At 37.0% G+C, this 19432-nt stretch overlaps 1 protein-coding gene across 1 annotated transcript; it reads left to right on the top strand.

Annotated features, from left to right (window-relative positions):
- The first annotated feature begins 425 nt into the window (after window positions 1-425).
- On the top strand, window positions 426-18676 carry LOC141899473 (ral GTPase-activating protein subunit beta-like). The gene is made up of 31 exons (XM_074785824.1): window positions 426-486; window positions 1511-1748; window positions 2357-2576; window positions 3396-3560; window positions 3749-3982; window positions 4357-4617; window positions 4861-4998; window positions 5083-5295; window positions 5687-5716; window positions 6853-7100; window positions 7893-8035; window positions 8122-8225; window positions 8301-8429; window positions 8522-8611; window positions 8735-8794; window positions 8937-9304; window positions 10015-10074; window positions 11466-11576; window positions 11648-11825; window positions 11921-12012; window positions 12120-12241; window positions 12472-12651; window positions 12742-12814; window positions 12891-13064; window positions 13136-13274; window positions 13618-13773; window positions 14652-15269; window positions 17282-17533; window positions 17737-17887; window positions 17970-18086; window positions 18178-18676. The coding sequence occupies exons 2-31, from the start codon at window positions 1545-1547 to the stop codon at window positions 18332-18334; spliced, it is 5187 nt and encodes a 1728-aa protein (XP_074641925.1). The 5' UTR covers window positions 426-486; window positions 1511-1544; the 3' UTR covers window positions 18335-18676.
- Window positions 18677-19432: the final 756 nt, after the last annotated feature.

The following is a 19432-nucleotide window of genomic DNA, read 5'->3' as shown; positions in this document are numbered from 1 at the left end:
ATTGCATCTTTACAAGGCAAACATAAATTCTTAAATGAATTCATAACACATCATAGTTTGTTTTTTGTTTTTGAATAATATATTCAGAAAGCACTAAGATATGTTCTTTTTGTTTCTTATCGGCTATCATTTGTTTTAAATCCGCGCCTATCATATCTTCTAATCGCCTATCATCGGTTCAGTCATAACGATTTTCATTTTAGCAAATCGACCTGTCACCTGAGGTCCCACCTGTCATGTCAGGTCTTGGGCCCTGACATGACAGGTTCTGGAAACTCTGCAGACAGACCTAAATGGAAAAACCATAAACCCAGAGGCGCAGTTTGCTGAACCAGTCTATTTTTCATCCTTATGGGTTGGCTCCGAGAAAATCAAGTTCAGCGCATCCACAAATAAAGTAGCGTATTTGAATTGACTTTTTTATGGGATCTATCAAAATGGTCAAAAATGTATAAAATGTCTAAGATTTACTAATTTATTTTGTTGGTAACGTTATGTCTTAATAGTTCATCCACATGTCTATTCTCTGCCAACGGCAATATAATCTTAATTCACACTTTATGGCCTACTTTAGTTAGTCTATCGTTGGTTGGAAGCTTTTTTATCAAAAATACAATTGGATGGCCTTTTACACCACCAACAACAACTGTTTGTCATAGGCGTCCCTAGGATTTTTTTTTGGGAGTTCGTTTTTAGGAATAGAAGAGGTTCTGGGGGAAAATCCGCCAGAAAATGTTTGAAGATTTCGTGCAAGCAGGCGCGTTCTGGTGCAATCTGAGGCCGATGGGTAGACTGGTTCCCGTTTACTTTGCATGTATCGATTTTGCTAATTCAGCAAATGCAGACCATGTGCCGACATTCGTCGATGTTTGAAAATTCATAAAAGGGGGTTCGTTCAAAGTAACGAACCCCCCTAGGGACGCCCATGTTTGTGAAAATATGCAATCGTTAAACTAGGCCTAAACCACAGACAGGTTAGGCTACTGACTAATGTCTATTTCAACCTGACTTGAGAGCATTCCGGGTGGCCTAGCTCACTCATTTTTGGTAGTATATACCTGATAAAGGTCTTAATGGTACCAGAAAGGACCGACAGTCGACCTAAAACATCACTTTTTAATCCATTAGAAACTGTATTGAAAGATATCCAAAAAGTCTTCACTGAAAGGGGTTAAATGAAGAGAAGTGACTCCATGATTTGAAAGTTTAACAATATGTTTCCATGCCTACGTACCAAACTTCAGTTGGTAGGCATGGAAACATATTGTTAAACTTTCAAATCATGGAGTCTCTTTTCTCTCAGGAACCCCTTTCAGTGAAGACTTTTTGGATATCCTTCAATACAGTTTCGAATGGATTAAAAAATGATGATTTAGGTCGACTGCCTGTCCTTTCTGGTCCTATTAAGACCTTTGTCAGGTATGTACTACCAAAAATTAGCGAGCTAGGCCACCCGGAATGCTCTCAAGTCAGGTTGAAATAGACATTAGTTGTCTATTTCTTCTTTTAGGTTACCCATTTTTGGGAATTCATAAATTGACAAGATGTATTCAGAGTGGAAATCCCTGCAAACGGCTATTCAGACTGACAATAGTAATAATAGCGTATTGCACAGTTTTCCATCGGCTGTTGGACGCGAGGTTGCTTGCTCTGTTGTGAAACACCTTGCTCAAAGTTTAAGTCTTGGCGTTTCCAGTAGTGAGCCCAGTCAACTAACCAGCGATAAAGAAGTACAATGGACTATGGAGGTAATAATCAATACCTACTTTTGAGCTAGGCTCACTGCAGTTTAGGTATCACCTATATGTTTCTTACCTTACAATAATGCTAGTGACAAGTAACACTAGCGCCACATAGTGAGAAGGTGGTGTAAAATGTACTTGGGTGGTGTAAAATGTACTTGGACCACTTCGGAGACCTGCTGGGTGCTAAACAGGTGCCTTAGATTTTGAAATCGTAAATTGAAGAACATGAAATATTGGATGGTCGAATTTACAGAATTATGGTTAAATCAAAGTTTCAATACATAATTGGAAATCTTAGTTTCGATGAGAAATTTTCTATTCAGCCTTGATCAGACAGACAAGCATTAGCAACTGATGGGGTTTCCAGTCCAACCAAATTCTGGGTAGGCTACCACAGTCAAAACAGTTTTCTTATGATAATGGATCATTCACAGATTCAGATTTTTGGCTCAATTGACAAAGATTTTTCAAAAGTCTCCAACTGAATACGTCACATTTGGCAATTGGTTGTTATAGGCCTATATTATTGGGTCTGAAATCAAATGATTTGAGTCCTCTGTATTCAGTTTCATTTTGAGGAATGAAATCGTTCATTATCGTTTGCTCTGTAGGTAATGTGCTACGGTTTGAACCTGCCACTGACGGAACATGATACGATCAGAGATTGTGTGAACGTCTACTGTGAGTGGCTCTACGCGTTGCATGCAAGTCCGAAACCGTGCGTACCGACGCCCGTGCACGACGATCCGAACAAGTACTGTCAAACTATGTTGCATCATCTCTACAATTTATTTATACCTCGTAGCGATGCTGGTATGTCAAATAATATTCGTAAGTGTTGTCCACATATTTATTTGTTTGTCTTCCTTGTTCTGTGATTATAATTTATACATAAGAATAATCCTATTTATCCTATAGGCCTACAGGGTCCCTACGACTTAAAAGTCCTTCTAAATGGAAAATGCTTTTCTAGGTACATGTACTTGAAATTCCTTTAATTTGAGTTAAATACCCAGGAACTCCTATAAAACTCCTTCAATTTTGAGAAAAAATGCAATTAGAAATTTTTCATTATACATGTACTACCTAAATTGGTATACAGTAGTTGTGTAGTTGAGACCAGGATATTTTTATCCAATTAGGCGGTTACTGAATTAGAAACCAGTTTACCAAGATAAAAAGTACCAATTTACCGTAGGAGTATACTGTAATTGGAACATGAGAAAGTGAAGCGGAGACTTCCTCGAAATTTGAAATTTTGTCTTTTGAAACTCCTTGAAGATTCCTCTTATCAAGCTCAGCTGAGCCGATCTGTAGGGACCCTGTTATATGATATATACTTCCCAAATAAGATAACCCGAAGCTTTCTATGTTGCATGATTTCTCCTGCAATCACTTTCACAAGCAGTATCCCATTCCTTTAGTCCATAAAGTTGTGTGATGTTATTTCTTATTCATTCTTATAAGAAATTATTTTCTGCAAAGGAATGAAATTTTAGAAAATTCATTCATTACTGGGAACTTGCTCTTTAAATATGTTACCCAGTTATCAGCTAGAAGGATTGAATGCGTTAATGGTAGGTGTGAATCCCCTTTGAAAGTAAAGAAAAACTACTGAAGTTTGGAGGTGTTTTTTTTTTCAAATTTCAGGCCAGGAATACGTAAAACGTCAAACCGTTTTGTGTCATCGAGTTTTACGAACATTGCAGACTGTTGCCCCAGCTTCAAACATCCTATCCCGCGAAACCTGGGAAGTGCTACTTAAATTTCTTTTGGCTATAAATGATACTTTATTGGCTCCACCAAAAGTTAAAGGTTAGTAACATAAATCTTTTGCGTTGGAAAACTGACTGGAAATGCACCTGGCATTTTTCCTCAACCATATCTTATTATCAAAGCCCACATGCTGGTTTTCTTTAGCATCACGATTGCTTATGAATCTATCTAACAGAAAAATTGTTTGAAAAACTTTTGCCGAAAAGTTGAATGTTACTTATTTTCAGATGATATCGGCGATCAGCTGTGCGAGCGCGTTTTAAGCGTTCTGTTTGAGATGTGGTTGATAGCGTGCGCGAAATGCTTTCCAGCGCCGTCGTTGTGGAAAACATTCCGAGATATGTGTACGAACTGGCGTCACCACGAAGCACTGGTTATGCAGTGGCATCGCGTTAATGCAGCGTTAACCTCTCGTCTGATGAAGTTTATATACGGACCCGATTACCCGGAACTAATGATATGTACGTTGATTTTGCCAATTTTTCAATTTTGCCAAGTCATCATCAAAAATACTTGAGTCTCCTACATTTTGGAGTCCCGATTTGTATTTCCAATTCAATTTGCTAAGCGGATGGTGAGTTCGCATTTGAATAAGTCGTTAACATAATGATGATTCAACTATGGCGACTTACCGTGCAATCTCTTTTGACTATATATGTATTGTCAAAAGGAGTTCATAAACTATGTAATACTGCTGACTATGTAATACATTGCTCCAGTCTACGAGTATATTCATTATTGCAATGAAGATCAGTACCGTAATATTACGGTGGCATCAAATTTGTTGAATAGCTAATCGTTTCTTTCAATTTTTTTGTCATACTCGTATTTTTAGCCGAAGACGATAAATCGATCATTCCGATCGATATGGAGAAAGATGCTGTTGCGCAATCGTGGTTTCGTTTTCTGCATATCCTCAGTAATCCGGTCGACCTCGCTAAACAACACATCATCGGACAGACTCCGAAATTCTTACACATGGCGTTGACTAGCGAAGCGGTTATCGATCCCGGTCAGCACGAGTGCTTGAATATTTTGCCGTCGATATTTTTTCGCGCTATGCGAGGCACGGCTATATTGGTGGATGCGTTTCTAGGTGAGTATCTCTCTATCATTCGTGTTGGACCCACTTAACCTTTTCAGCGTGTCTACACCACGGTACAGTGTATAAATCGATGATTAACTTTACAAGTGCACCACATCGCGGTGTATTGATGTAATTAGTAATGGGTTTCTATCTCTATTGAAAGAGCACCTGTCAACATACCGATAACGTAGACGAACTATATTCAACATACATTTTGAGATATTTGTGCATAAATATGTATTCGTTTTGCAGGAGTTCCGCATCCTCAAAGTGATTGCGATTCCTTATTCGGGCGTTTTTCTCTATCGAGACAAACATCGGATACAAACACGGTTGCCACACCACCAACTAAACGACAAGCGAAGACATCCTCTCATCAAATCAGCAAAAGTATGTATTATTCACTTTCAAATTAACTGTTTATGCGAATTTGTTAAAACATTTTTGATTAATATCGTTTTGGGGTCATTTCAGGTTCGAAAGCCTCCACGGCCAATAGTAACATTCCTAAACAATCGTCTACGACCAGCCTTTCAAGTTTGCCACCGCCGGTTATGTTAGAAGCGCAGCTGCCGTTCGCCGTTGGTAGACCTAAATGTAACAGTATACTTCACTTATTTGGTCCTTGGTTGTTCGAGGCAGCGCTCACTGGTGTACGAGTTCATGGTAGTCACGGCAGTAACAGCGGTAAGGTTTCCCCTTCGTAACACTTTGCTCTCTGTGCTTCATTATCTTATTTTGAATGCCAATTTTTGCATCTTTTGTCAAAGATTTGAATATGTTTAGTTTTCGAAAGCAGCATATAGTTTATTATTGCCTCTGTCCATAGTATTCATTATGTACAATTTTCAGCATGCTTTATATGCATACAACCTTCATTCTTTATTGTATTTAGTTGAGTACGCCAGTTGCTGAAGGCTTGTTAGTTGACCGCTGCATCGGTCTTCTAGTTATTTTCAAGCAACTTTTCATTAACTGGCGCCTTGTGTTCATATTGTGTATTTCAAAGGGTGTATTTTGCCTTCGATTCAGTAGAATCTGAGATTAATGTGAAAAAGTTTGTATTTGTTCATAACAGAGCATGTGTATTCAGGTCCATATGCAATATGTGAGTACAATCTCTATCGAAACGAAAGGTTTGCATGTTTCACTTCTATTGCAAAACGTGCAACCTGGTCTATTGGTCTCTTATATTAGATAAAGCTACACCTGTATATTTAATATGCGCTTTTATGTTATATAAATCAAACTCATACCTCTTGTCTATTCATTTAAATGCTTAACTGTACTTTTAATTGCTAAGACTAACGTTGTATATGGACTGGTGAATGGACATAATATTCTGATCGTTGTATCAATAAGATCAATTTGCACAACTTTCGAGGTCAAGATAAGGGTCAAGAAGCTGCCGCTCAGTATTAACGCATACAGGGAGGGAAAGTTTACCAGAAAAAAAAATCTATTTCAGTTATTGAGTTTTAACATGCATAAACAGGGAGATGGCTCTTAAAGTCTTAAGAGTAAAATGTTGCTGAACCATTTGATATTACTATAATTTTTGATAGCTTATTCATAATATCTGGATTGGTTTGGTCAGTGGTGAAACGTTTAAGTACCTTATTTTTACAGCAATTTTTTATCCCCTTTTAATGTGGCTCTTTATTATTACCAATTTCTGACAATGGCAGTATTTCAAACCCAAATGACATTGTGACTCTGCCATGTTATGGTGCCAGAAGAACAATGCCATTAGGTTTGGAGCCCATGAGGGCTTTAATGTCCGAATAATGTTTTTCTTTGCGTAATTATTTTGTTTTGATCATTGATATGTGTAAGCATGGCTCGATGGTGGTCTGTATTCGTTTTGATTTCGGTTGCAGGAATTTTCTCGTTGTGGCTTTCATTCTAGTTTTCATAGAAAAGCGATGTTGTGTGTACAAAAATGAATTCCATTCAGCAAGTAAAGAGTAGAAATTGATGCGAAATTTTCTGAAAAATAATAATGAATTCGATCGCACAATTCATGACAGTTTTTACAAAAATCATTTTGAATTTTTGACAAATTCTCATTACTTTTCGCCAAAAAAATTGGATTTTTTACAATTAGAAATAATTCTTTTGTTTTGAAATTAAAGAGAAAAAGAAATTTTGAATCAAGAATTTTGAAATTTTTTAAAATTTTGAACAAAAAGCCAACAAAAATTGTTTATTTTCATCGACAAATTTCTTGTATCCAATCATCAGTTCCGCCATCGAGACGTACTAGTTTCATCAATGATGATGATAATATACGTCGTCGTTCAATGCCGGTAGATGCTGTGCTGAAAGGAGCTCATTCTGCTGAAGTACTCGCCGATAATGAGACTGGTCGAGCGGAAGCCTGCGGTACGTTGTGTCGGATATTCTGTGCTCATAAAACTGGTGAAGAGATACTACCTGTTTACTTGTCGCGGTTCTACATAGCTCTCTATTACGGATTGAGAGTCGACGAAGTAAGCATTTTACAGTATTTCAGTTGTGGTTCTTTTCACAGGGTCCCTATAGCCCCGATCACACGAGCATTTTTGGCCTGTGCCAAATTTGGCCCGGAACAACTGTTCACACGGGTGCCAAATGGGCCTGAGCCTGTTTGGCTCGGGCCAAATTTTAGCACCAGACAAATGATTGCGTTTGAATTGCAACTGGTACCGGAAATGATCCACTTCGCTTTGTTTGAGCATTGTTTAGTATCGAGTGAATGGTTTGCGTGTGAACGCGCTCTCTAATTAGGCACGAGCCTGATCCATGTCAATTTGGCCAAGGCCAAATCGTCTTTGTGTGATTGCGGCTTATGACTCGTTGGTTCCTTACCTTAAAAACTCCTTCAAAACGGAAAATGCTTTTAAAGGTGCTTGAAACTCCTTTGATTTTTCCAAAATGCCAAAACCCTTTGAGACTCCAAGAATAGGCAATTACTAATTTTCATCTAGTTTGTAGTTGTACAGTAAGACTACACCAAAATCGTCACAGGTGGGTCCAGGATTTTTTCCAAATTAGGTTGTTACCGAATTAGAAATTGTGTTTAGGTAGTGTATATGATGAAAATTTACTTACAAAACCACTGAATTAATGGTTTACCGAGATAAACAGTACCAATTTAGGATGAGTCTTCAGTACTTCAGGATATTACATGTTCAGTTAAAATATTAATTCTAACCCTCTTGAAATGTCTTGAGATATACGTATCAAAGTTCATTTCCAAAAATAACCAAAAAAAACAATTGTACAATTTTTTTTTATTGTAGAATTTCAGTGGTCAAGTATTGGCAAGTATCCTGTTTAATTCATGTAATTTGCTGAGGGTAGATCTGGATGGTGTGATGATACTAGTGCCTCAGTTGCTGACTGCTTTAGAACTGGTTTTGGCGGACATGTTGCCGAAATTCAAGTAAGATTAAACATCATATTTGTCCCAATTTTCAGTTATAAAAGGAACAGGAACCATTGCAAAATTACTTTTTCATTTTGTTTTAGGACTTTAGATCAAATACCTAGTGTTGAACTGCGAAAAGCTGCCATACATCATCTTTTCGGTATGGTTTGTCTACCGTTACACTTCAAAAACCTGGAAATCAAAAGTAGGTTTCATTCTGTATTCCAAGTCGTCGAGGAACTCTGTACGCCACCTAACAGAAATATCGAATATTTTACAGAACTCTTTCCTGGCCCAGAGGTGGCAAATCAGATCACTACATTCATGTCGTTGAAATTGAGAATAACGGAAATATTACTGCGAGCATTAACCATCGAATCTGACCCGGCTAATACGCATATGTTGCTGGGTTCGTATCTAGTATTCATCCTTAATTGCACTACTCTTTTGCTCAGTTTCATGTAACTAGAATTTGATAAGTGCATTTGTTATTAATCGTAGGTGCTTTGCTGTGCCTAGTGCAAGATTTGGCAACTTGTGAAACAGCTGAGAATACTACATTACAGGAAGACAGCGCTGGTGCTTGCTCAGGTTAGTTTAAGCACAATTTGGTTGAATTTTTATTGTTTATCTATGTTTATGGTGATAACAACTGTATTAGAATGCCTAAGACAGTCGGTGCTATGGATACGTATTTTTTATTTCGTTTGTCAGGTAATCGCCCATCTGCCCTATCAATTGGTGAAGAAAGTGGCCTGAAAGCTAAAGATTATGGTAAGTAAACCTCGATACATTTGACAGAAATCTGATTTGAGTTGAGTCTACTTACTGTAGAGAACCATCACAGAACCTTTTATATAGCGTAAAGCATGTAGTTTGAAAATAGCTAAGGTTTAATCTTGCATTTCATCTGCAGATACATCTCATGGACTGTTTGGACATGTTTGTTCGTTAGTCTGTAACCGTTTAATGGCTACGTGGAAAACTGACCTGAATATCGCATTATCCGCGATGGAAGTATTGTGCGGACTCGCTAAACTAACACTGAATGCTCCGAACAACTTGATGTGCAAGCGCACTGTGAAATGGATTTGCGATTTCATCGTTTATCAATGCAGTCGGCCGGCTCCGGCTCATTCGAGAGATTTACATTCGATGATCGTCGCAGCATTTCAATGTTTGACGCTTTGGCTCGTCGGTCACAGTTACCTGCTGTTGGATAAAGAATGTCTGCATTGCGTGCTGGAGGTCGTCGAACTCGGAATATCTGGCAGCAAATCGCAGGTGAGTACGAAATTGATATTCGGCATATTCATAGCCACCAATCTGATCCACAGTTACAGTTATCATAACTATGAAGGTTCATAGACAACGTTTTCTTCTATAATTCTTCTGTGCACAATATTTTTTTGTAACTGATTATCCTTGTGCGGGAAGCAAAAAATTTCATTTTCCGTTTTTGAAAGAGCAATCACTATAATGATAGAATATATATATATATATGTATATATATATATATATATATATATATATATATATATATATATATTATATATATATTATATATATATTATATATATATTATATATATATATATATATTATATATATATATATATATATATATATATATATATATATATATATATATATATATATATATATATATATATACATATATATATATATATATATAAAAGCTTGGTATCACATTATCCCCTTATTTTTCGGTATATTTTCAAATTTATTCCTTATTCATTTCGGTTTTCGGAATTTTTTTCGTATGTAACCCACCACCATATTTATACTTACGAACCCGCCGGAATATTGGGATTACCATATCCGAACATCATCAAAACAGCTTGTTTGTTTTCTACGTCATGATGGGAAGATGGATCGTCTTCTAGTTATGTTGAGCGCGTATTTTTCAGCCACTTCTCGTTTTGTGTTGTTTGTTTGTACATTGTACACGTTATTTTATGCATTCATTTTCAGCCTAATACATCCGAGAATGTTACGTTGAAATTAGACTCTAAATCTATAGCCATTGTGCAGGTACATTTTGTCACACTTACAACTGTGTTCTGGCTTTGTTTACATTTTAAAAAAATTTTCACTGATTCTTAGCTCCACATGTTTTTTTTTTTTACTAATTCTTCCTTTATTCCATTGTACCGGCAATTTTCTGCTTGTCAGGGTGAGAAATACGGTCAAAATCATTGTTTCGATACAGTTTCGTGCGAAAACATCTGATTCGTACTTTCGGAAATTGTTGTATTTCGAGCTCAATTGAAACAGCCTTCCTTTTTACAAACCAACGATGAATATGTATGTACGTAGATCATTATGAGATACTGACCACTATGTCCAAACTAACCAGCAGCGAGTACACCATTCCCTTAATGCTTACTTACACAGCCTTACAAAACGTTTTACTGAGGGGGGTATAAGTTATTGAATGGTATTTAAGTTTGAAAACGATTTATCTCATCTGAATACGATTACCGGTACTTTTCGGCATTGAAATCCAAAGAGTTTGAATACGAACATCAGGTGGACAAAATAATATTTTCTTGCTTGTCAGCGCTGGTTAATGAGGACCTTTTCTACCTATGTACTAACATAAATGTATTATCATTGAATATTCATTTCAGCTGCATCAGTGTGTATTACAAACGACACTTTATAATCTTAATCAAAATATATCCTATAATCTTTTTAACAATATTGACTTTTCAGAGTGATATGAATATCATCTATCTAATAATAGTCTTGTGCGTTATTAGGCCTATCTATCTTTCTATAAATTGGCTCGGGTATAAATCTTTGGTTTTTAACTCAAAATTTTGATGGGCAAGTTAAGTAAGGTTAACAGTCAAATTAAGTGTATCTATCTTCAAATAAAGAGAAATAAAACTGAAGTCATAAATACACGCATGTCCAATGACTTATTTACGACCTGTTGTTCAGTACGTGTATTCTCGTTGAAACCGTAGTTAGATTTTCTTCCCAATCCAGTTTGTTTTAGATTGATTTTTGATGTTCACAAATGATTAAAATCCCTTCCTCATAGATCCCACGATATGATATCAGATGATTGATGTAGTCGCGTCGTCTGTGCATACTTGTATTGTTTCACGTTTCTTACAGATTAATGTGAAATATTTCGAATTTAAAAAAAGTTTGGTCCGAATCGAAAGTATTTTTTGCTTGAATCTGGAAATTGCAATTCTCTATACCTGAATTTCTTGACTGACTTCACTGAATAATCTAAATCGCTTTTTGCTACATCAATGGGAAAGAACATTTACGACGCATTTGTATTAGATCGTGTATTATCAACTTTCATTACCTATTAACTGCCTTAGGTGGATTTAAGAAATTTCTATTCAATTTTCAAACTGGGTTTTCATTGATTTCGATTCACCTATGTTTTTTATTCCCAGAATCGCGCGAGTGATGTTCCTAAGTTGAAGGCTGAGAAGGAACTGATGCCGGCCTCGATGAGAGTCCGCGATGGTGCTGAAGCAGTCCTTACAACTATCATCGAACAAGTTGTACGTATTATCGATATGAGTAATCATCTAAATCTACGTTGAATCGTTACGTTAATGTCTTCTCATTAAAGGGAGCATTCCCTCCTCCGTGCGGACCGGAATCAACGTGCTGTTTAATGGATGAAGAGTCGTTGCTCAGATATTGTAAAGGCGGTGGACTTCCGGAACATGGCTCAAATTTCCGTTATTTCGTGCTGGAAAACTCGATTATAGTCGCAGTTTTGGAACAACCGTTAGGAAATGAACAAGGTACGTGGATTTATTTGATCGAAGTTCAAATTACCAGTTAGGTATTCGTTAAAATCTTGTATAATAGGAGTTTGCGCTGATTGAATCACTTTCAGATCCATTGCCAACTGTAACAGCTGTAATAAGAGGTCCGTTTGGTCGACATGCTTGGACTATGCAACTAAGACACCTACCGAGATATCACAAGGTAAAATCTTCATTGCTGGGTTGTGCAATGTAGATAATCTACATACTTGCCAGAAATTGCAAACGTACGATAAATTCTCTGTGTTTTTCATTTTCTGACGTATATAGGTGGCATCCAAATGCTACCTGTCGGATCCAGGAAGACCAATGCCGGTGAATATCGGTAAACATTACAATATCAAACATCGTTTCTTCCCAGAAATTGTTGACTCAATCGAACTGACTCAAGCGTAAGTACAGTATTACTTTCTCTGATTTGTCCTCAATTTTTCCTCCAATTCTTTGCCTAAGGTTATCTTCTATGAAAAACTTACGTGCTGCTAGTGGTAATCATAAATTCTAACTCACATTTTACCATTGAAGTTTTCGGCTTGAATTTATTGAATTGAACTGAGGTGGTTTAATGGAACTACAGAAAATAACAAAAAAATTCAGGCGCAACTTCTGATTTTATATTCAGGGATCGGAGTATTCCAAGTTTAGACTCAGTCGTACTGCCGGAACAGAAAGAGGAGCACGAAAAACTTAAGAAATTCATCGAAATACAAGCCGAATTCGAACTAAACGTGAGCCAACGGAAAAAAGAAGAACGTCAAAAGACACCCTATCCAGATCCTGAAACCGAATGTAAACCTCCAAGGTGAGAGAATTGACCTTCCAAAATACATGTGCGTTAAAAAAGAGGTGCTTATATCCAGCTAATGTGAAACTGATGAAACTTTCTTTTCAGCATCTGTCACGAGTTTCAGACTGCCAGATTGTTTCTCACACATTATGGCTTCCTGTCATTGGAAATGCTTAAGGTAAAAGTTTGTTAAGTTTTCCTTTTATAAAAAGCCTATCGTCGGATTTTGCCCCTATAAATGCTATACATTTCAGGAGCCTATGAACAGTACCGTTCCACCGTCATTAGTCATGCTCGATTCGAGTCAATCGGGCTTCTTCTCAAACCTAGAATCGCTGGATTCAATCCCAAACCGCACGAACGACACCGCTTATATCTTCTACGTAAAGTCCGGACAGAAAACATCGGTTGAAATAGTCAGCAATGTGGTAAGTGTTAGCGACTATTCTTTTCCTATCAAATTATATCAATCTTCGTGCATTGTATGTTTGTATTAAAGGTATCAAGAGCAAATGTGCAGCCATACTTTATTGAGTTCCTTTATGCCTTGGGATGGGCAGTAGATGTGAAGAAGCATGCTGGTTGGACTGGCAACGCTCAAACTAGTTGGAAAACACAGGAATCCGATCTAGATGAAGGTAATGTTTAATCCAGTTAGATCCAATATGGGCATTATTTACTGTTTAGATGTATTCACTAACGTATAGCTGTCACTATGGAGAGTCTAGTATGAATCGGTACACTTAACCGTAAATCATTATGTAGCGGTCTCCTACCCACTAGACTGACTTGACCATATAGCTGACGACACTTCTCATCAGTATCAATCCTTGATCCTGAAACTCTGAGTACGAAATATCAATTATTACATAAGTTCACTAGTCACTTTGACATTTAAAACAAGACTTTCATTCGTTCGTATGTTGATGGGATCTACCGGTATCTTTGATAATATAGAACGTATTTCTCCTAATTCTTCAGATCCGTCTGCACATTGTAACACAGGCGGAGGTCTGTATGACGGTAGACAGCAGGTTCTCTATTGGGCCGACTGCAGTTCCGAGATTGTGTTCATGGTACCATCACCGGACACATACCGTGAACGTAGACGTCCTAGTTTAGACTCAACTGGCCCTGGTAAGTCAAAAATTCATATTTGTTACTGTCACCTTGTTACTTCACTCGATATATGGATAACCTACGTACAGTTTCTTATCGGCTATTTATGTGACTTCCTCTTTGGATTTTTTCCTGACATTTGCCTGCAGGGCACTGTTTTCTATTCTATTCTGAATTGAAACTCACTTTTGTTCTTAACACTTGGCTTCAAATTTTAATTAATGCCCCAGATGAAGTTAAGCTATTTCTAAACTCTTTATCACTCACAATTTCGACTTCTTGGAAAACAGACATTTTACTTCCCCCCATTGACTTCTTGTGTTATATTTTTTCACTTTCTCAATATCGAATTTTCCCCCTAAATTAACATACCTTCGTTCAAATACTTATGCGCGTATGCCAGGCATGAGCTTAGAATTAACACCAAAATCTATTATGATACATAATGTAACTTGGTGCTCTACCACCTTCTCAGTCTAAAACGTCATTCTTAGACTGGAGAAGGGTGGTAGGAACCCCCAGAATATTTCAAAGAAACTTAAGTCTTTCAACAATTATGAAATTTTGCATTAACTAACTTGAGATGATGTACTCGTATTGTGCATATAGTATGTAATTTAAATCTCCCGCATGGATGTTATACGCACGCATGCTTCTCTGTCCATGAACCGACTAGAGATAGAGCGCTAATTGATGATCTGTTTGTTTATTGTTTATCACATGTATTATATTATGATTAAGTAGTTTATGCAGATTTGGATATAGTTTCATATATTGTAATCATAGTTTATTAGATGTATGTTTTACAATGATGCATAGTCGATATACAATATTGTTGTAGCATGTTTGTATTGATGTTGTGTTGTGTCTTTCTCTTCTTCTTTTTTCAAATTCAGCGACATCCGTTACCCTCACGCCTCCTCCGCCCCTCCCCCGCACTCGTCGCCCCGCTTCCCCGAGCAGATTTCTACAAGACCTCACCGGTAATCAGTCGGCCAAAGCGTCGTACGGAATCACGAAATCCGTCTCGAACACTGTTTTGACTCCGACGCCTTCGACGGAGTTGACGATTCCGCGTCGTAAAGCGCCACCACGTCCGGCTCTGTCAGCCGATAGTTCACCGAATTCTTCGCAGTCTAGAGAATCGAGTCCGCCAGCTATACCTAATCGTACTCTCATCAACAAATATTCACCCGACCTAACCCGACCGACCGTTACATTGAAACAGACGCATCTTCTGCCTCCTCCGATTCCTCCTCGTAGTCCTTACAATATACGCTTCTCACCGATACCCTCGCCCTCGAACACTCCTCCGAACCAATCTCATGCCGCGTTGTCCAGTCACGGCCAGTCGACCGGCTTCGTATCCAACCCTCCCTCCTGGTCCAGTCTGGACCTCGCCGAACAACTGTCATTGCACAAACAAACAAGCATATCCTCTGTAGATTCCGCTGAATTACCAGGAAGGGCCTGTAAATCGGCAATCGAGGCCTCGTCGAATTTTAACCAAGCAGGTTAGTACGTGAAAAGTGTTCGTTCGCACGAGAAGGAGAGGTACACGGCACAGTTCAGTTATTAGATTTCACAAGTTACGTAGACAGAGGTCTAGAATACGTGACAGAAATTCATTTCTTTTTGGCATGTCTAGACCTCAGTCTCGGTCGAGTAGACTCAACTAACGGGTACCAAACTTCCACCGATGCATGGCATGTCACCATTATTCGAATGCACTAGCGCTTAATCCCCCTTATACATTATATGCAGATATTGATTGCTAATGTTGAATTTGATGGTTTCGGTAATGTTCCATATTCAGGAAAACCCCTATTTCAGTGCTGCATGTTATTTAGCCCCTTTTCGGCCAAGATGAATTTGAATTTTAGTTTATAATTTCGACATCGGTTTCCTTTATTTCGTAAATATTAACATTACTGAAGCCATGTTCTTATCTGCAGGCAAATTGTATACCGGTATTTATCTATTTCAGTAGCCTGTTAATAATCAACTCTATAATGTGCACTGGCACGAGACCCAATAAAAAAAAACAAACGTGATTCCATTTTATTTCTTGAGAATAACGATTCATCGTCGAAATTCAAACTAATGATTTTGTCGTATTTATCTATGTTTCTCCTTCTGTCTATCGCGTCTGATGCGCCCTACAACTGCAGGCTTGGTGAGCAGTCTAACTAAACTGCGGCGTTTTGAACGGTTTTACCCCGGTAAAGGTGTGGTCTCATATACTCATATTGTATCTATTGATGTCTTTCGATTCCGAGTTCGCTGAGCAGACAAAACAAACGGATCCGAATACAGGACAAAAAAGATGTTTTCTGAACGCGAAAAACTAGGAATAGATTCAATTCTGTCCTCAATAATTTGATTATATCGTGGACTCGTCATTTTAAAGTCCTTGATCAAATTGGAACAGATTTTCTGTTCGACCAGTATTTTGGTCCAGTTTCGTCGCTCAGTTAAACATTTAGTTTTCATTGCAGTGTAGTAATTGAATGAGTAGATGTTGTATTTTTGAGATGGTAATGACGTATTTTAGTTGAATTCATTTACGCCTAAATACTTCTCAATTCATCTTTTCAAACTTGCTATATATGTCTTCAAAATTCAGTCATACCATGGACGTATAATCTAGTTTATATGTCCATGGTCATACCTTCCAAAGTAATAGTGAACATCACATTAAACCTTTGAATCATGCAGGTTTATGGAAACGTTCATTTAATTGACCCAAATGATATAAACTTAATGTAGAATGAATTTTCCTGATTTGATAGCTTAATTCATGAATATTGCTTTTGGAAAGAGAAGAAACATAAAATTCTCTTCATGAAATACTGGGCAGGCAGAATTCTGTTCCACAGTTGTCTAATTAACTAAAAAGTCAAATCAAATTTCCTCATTTGGTTCTTTTGTACTTATTCCCAACTGTAGAGCTGGATTCTGTATTCAGTTACGTGTATTTGCAATCGTGAATGCTATAGTTTAATACGTCTAATGAAACTTTAGAAATGTATTTCTGCTTTTACTCAGTATTGAAGCACGATTTGACTCAAGTCTATACACACTCATTGCTTGTGGATTTTTCTAGAAAAGAATATATATATATATATATATATATATATATACATATATATATATATATATTCATAAATGTATATATTTCAGGAATTTCCTGTTGTTTCTTTTTAAACGAATTCCAGTGTTGTTAATTTTATTGTTGTTGGTCATTTGAAATAAGGTGAAGAATGATTCTCTTAGAATAGATAGTATGATATTCAAATTATCAAGTTAAATGGGTCGAAAATTATTCAAATAAACAATCTGTAAATTTTCTAAAAATTCTCATTTATATTTCCATCACCCCTAGAAGATTAAAAGGTTTTGCGATACAAGCACCCACCTAGTATGGTAATCTTTTTGATTCTAGGGTTATAATTCTAGCATGTTTTAAGCCTCCTCATTTTCCAAATAGATCAATTCATACATTGATTGCATCTCATTGAAATAGATCGCTCTCCGGTGCTCGGTGGAAGTATAAAAACGTTCGGAGCTAGAGACGGAAGTCAAATACCAAAACCGAAAAGTTTATCGCTTGATCTCGACGCTCCTCCGAAGCCGGACAAAGACAGCCCGAGCACGCCGACCGAATCGCGACCGCAGAGAAAATATGGCCGACACTCAATGAATAATGCCGGACCGGACACGAAAATCTGCATCATATGGGTGGAAAATTTTGAAGATTGCGAAAAAGTGCCCATGAGTGAGTACAGTTTAAATACTTCAAAAGACTTCATTTTTGAATGGATTTTTCATTAAAAGATCCTGTAACGGGTACCTGCTAATCATGCTTTGAATAGCGTTTAGCGGGTTGTCAGATGAAAAATATGCCTTTAGTTTAAACCAGGAAATACGCATTAAGAAAAATTTTTTCAAATCTGTTTTTTTGTGATTCATATATTTTAGGTGAGTTATTGTCTTCTACAATTCTGCCTCCTGAAACTGGACCCGGTGGAGCGAGTCATCGGGTACCAGATATCAGTAATTTGTTCACGATTTACATTCACAACTTGAAAAACGGTCTCTTCCGTATCAGCATGCGTGGAAACACCAGCAGGTATAGTTCGTTTAAGCATATGCCACTGATTTTCCTTAAATATGTGGCAATTTTAAGTTATATGAATCATTTTCGACTTCAGAATGAGTTTAGCTGGGCCATTAGTCGATGGAATGATTGTGAGCAGAAGAACTCTGGGCAGTTTGGTTCGTCAAACTTCGATTAATATCTGCAAACGCAAAAGACTAGAAAGCGATGTGTAAGTCCCATTGCCCTCGAATATTTTCATCTTGAGGTTTACGTACGAAAAAAATCTGATTTCAGTTTTCTAATTCTAAATTTTTCTACAGGTATCAGCCTCCTCACGTTCGTCGAAAGTTGAAGATACAGGAACTGACAAACAAATACCGTTGTCGCTTGACTGAACCTGAATTCTACACTAGTCTGTTCTTAGAGCCGGGTACTTTTTATCAAAAACAACAAAAGTCCGACGAACTGAACGGTTAAACATCACAAAGAAGATTCTGATATCTACTGTACATGTGCTTCGTTAATTTACTGCTTTACTGCTAAATCATTATTGTTTTATAAATTTTACTGAAAGACTAATGAAGCAGTGATCCTTGAAATGTTGAAATTCTCAATATTGTTCATTATTCATCATACTGAACGAAAACTCTACTCGTACAATGTACTGTGTTCTGTCGGCCCTAGAAGTTACATACCTGTAATCGACCCATGTAATTTCTAATTGATTTATATTCAAATCTAGTCAACCAGATGATTTAATTAATTACATTCTTTGCTTGTTATCATTGAAATGCTTAAGTTATTAGAAAAATGATATAATATATATTGTAAATAAATGGTATGATTACATATTGTGAATGGTTGTTAGTTTCAGTTCTTATTGACATTTTTATAGTAAGAAATTACACATCGAATTCAGATTTTCTGTGTAATCCCTTTAATTGTGAAGTTTTGTGGATTGTTGTACTGAAAATGAAAATCAACAGGATTTTGAGGATTGGACTAAACAAAATTATGCGGGGAAAATCATGAGGAAATAGTCATTCTGACTAGTATTAGAGATTCTTTGTAGTTAAGTCTACCAGAGCATGCGGCAAGGAATAAGTATACCATACAGTGCTGCAATCTGTAAATAGATGTAAGCACATGGCTAGTTTTTGGCATGTGTGTGTGTGTGGTGTACACTAGTTTGCAGTAGGACAGGAGGCATGGCATGAAAACAGATCCTCTGGTGTAAGTACTAATTTTGTTCACTCTTTTCTTATATTCAGATAAATGTCTCACCAAGTGATGTATGTTTCAATTACCAAGCAAGTACTTTTTTGTAATTAGAGTGAACTTTGATTTTCAAACTGAATACGTAGATGAAATGATTAAAAAAGAATGTGGGGCCAACTGTTTCCATACTGGAATTTTCTTTTTTCTATAAGTTAGTTTATTAACCAAAAACAGTTCTTTTCAAGGTTTGAAAGATGGAAGTGATTTCTTTCTTGAAATTCCAAATGTTTTTAGTTCAAAAAGAGACACTGATAGTCCTATTTCTTTGTGTTCTACTGACACAATCTCTATGCCACT

Source organism: Tubulanus polymorphus, chromosome 1 (assembly GCF_964204645.1).
Source record: "Tubulanus polymorphus chromosome 1, tnTubPoly1.2, whole genome shotgun sequence".
Classification (NCBI taxonomy): domain Eukaryota; kingdom Metazoa; phylum Nemertea; class Palaeonemertea; order Tubulaniformes; family Tubulanidae; genus Tubulanus; species Tubulanus polymorphus.
This window is presented reverse-complemented; position numbering and strand designations above follow the sequence as displayed.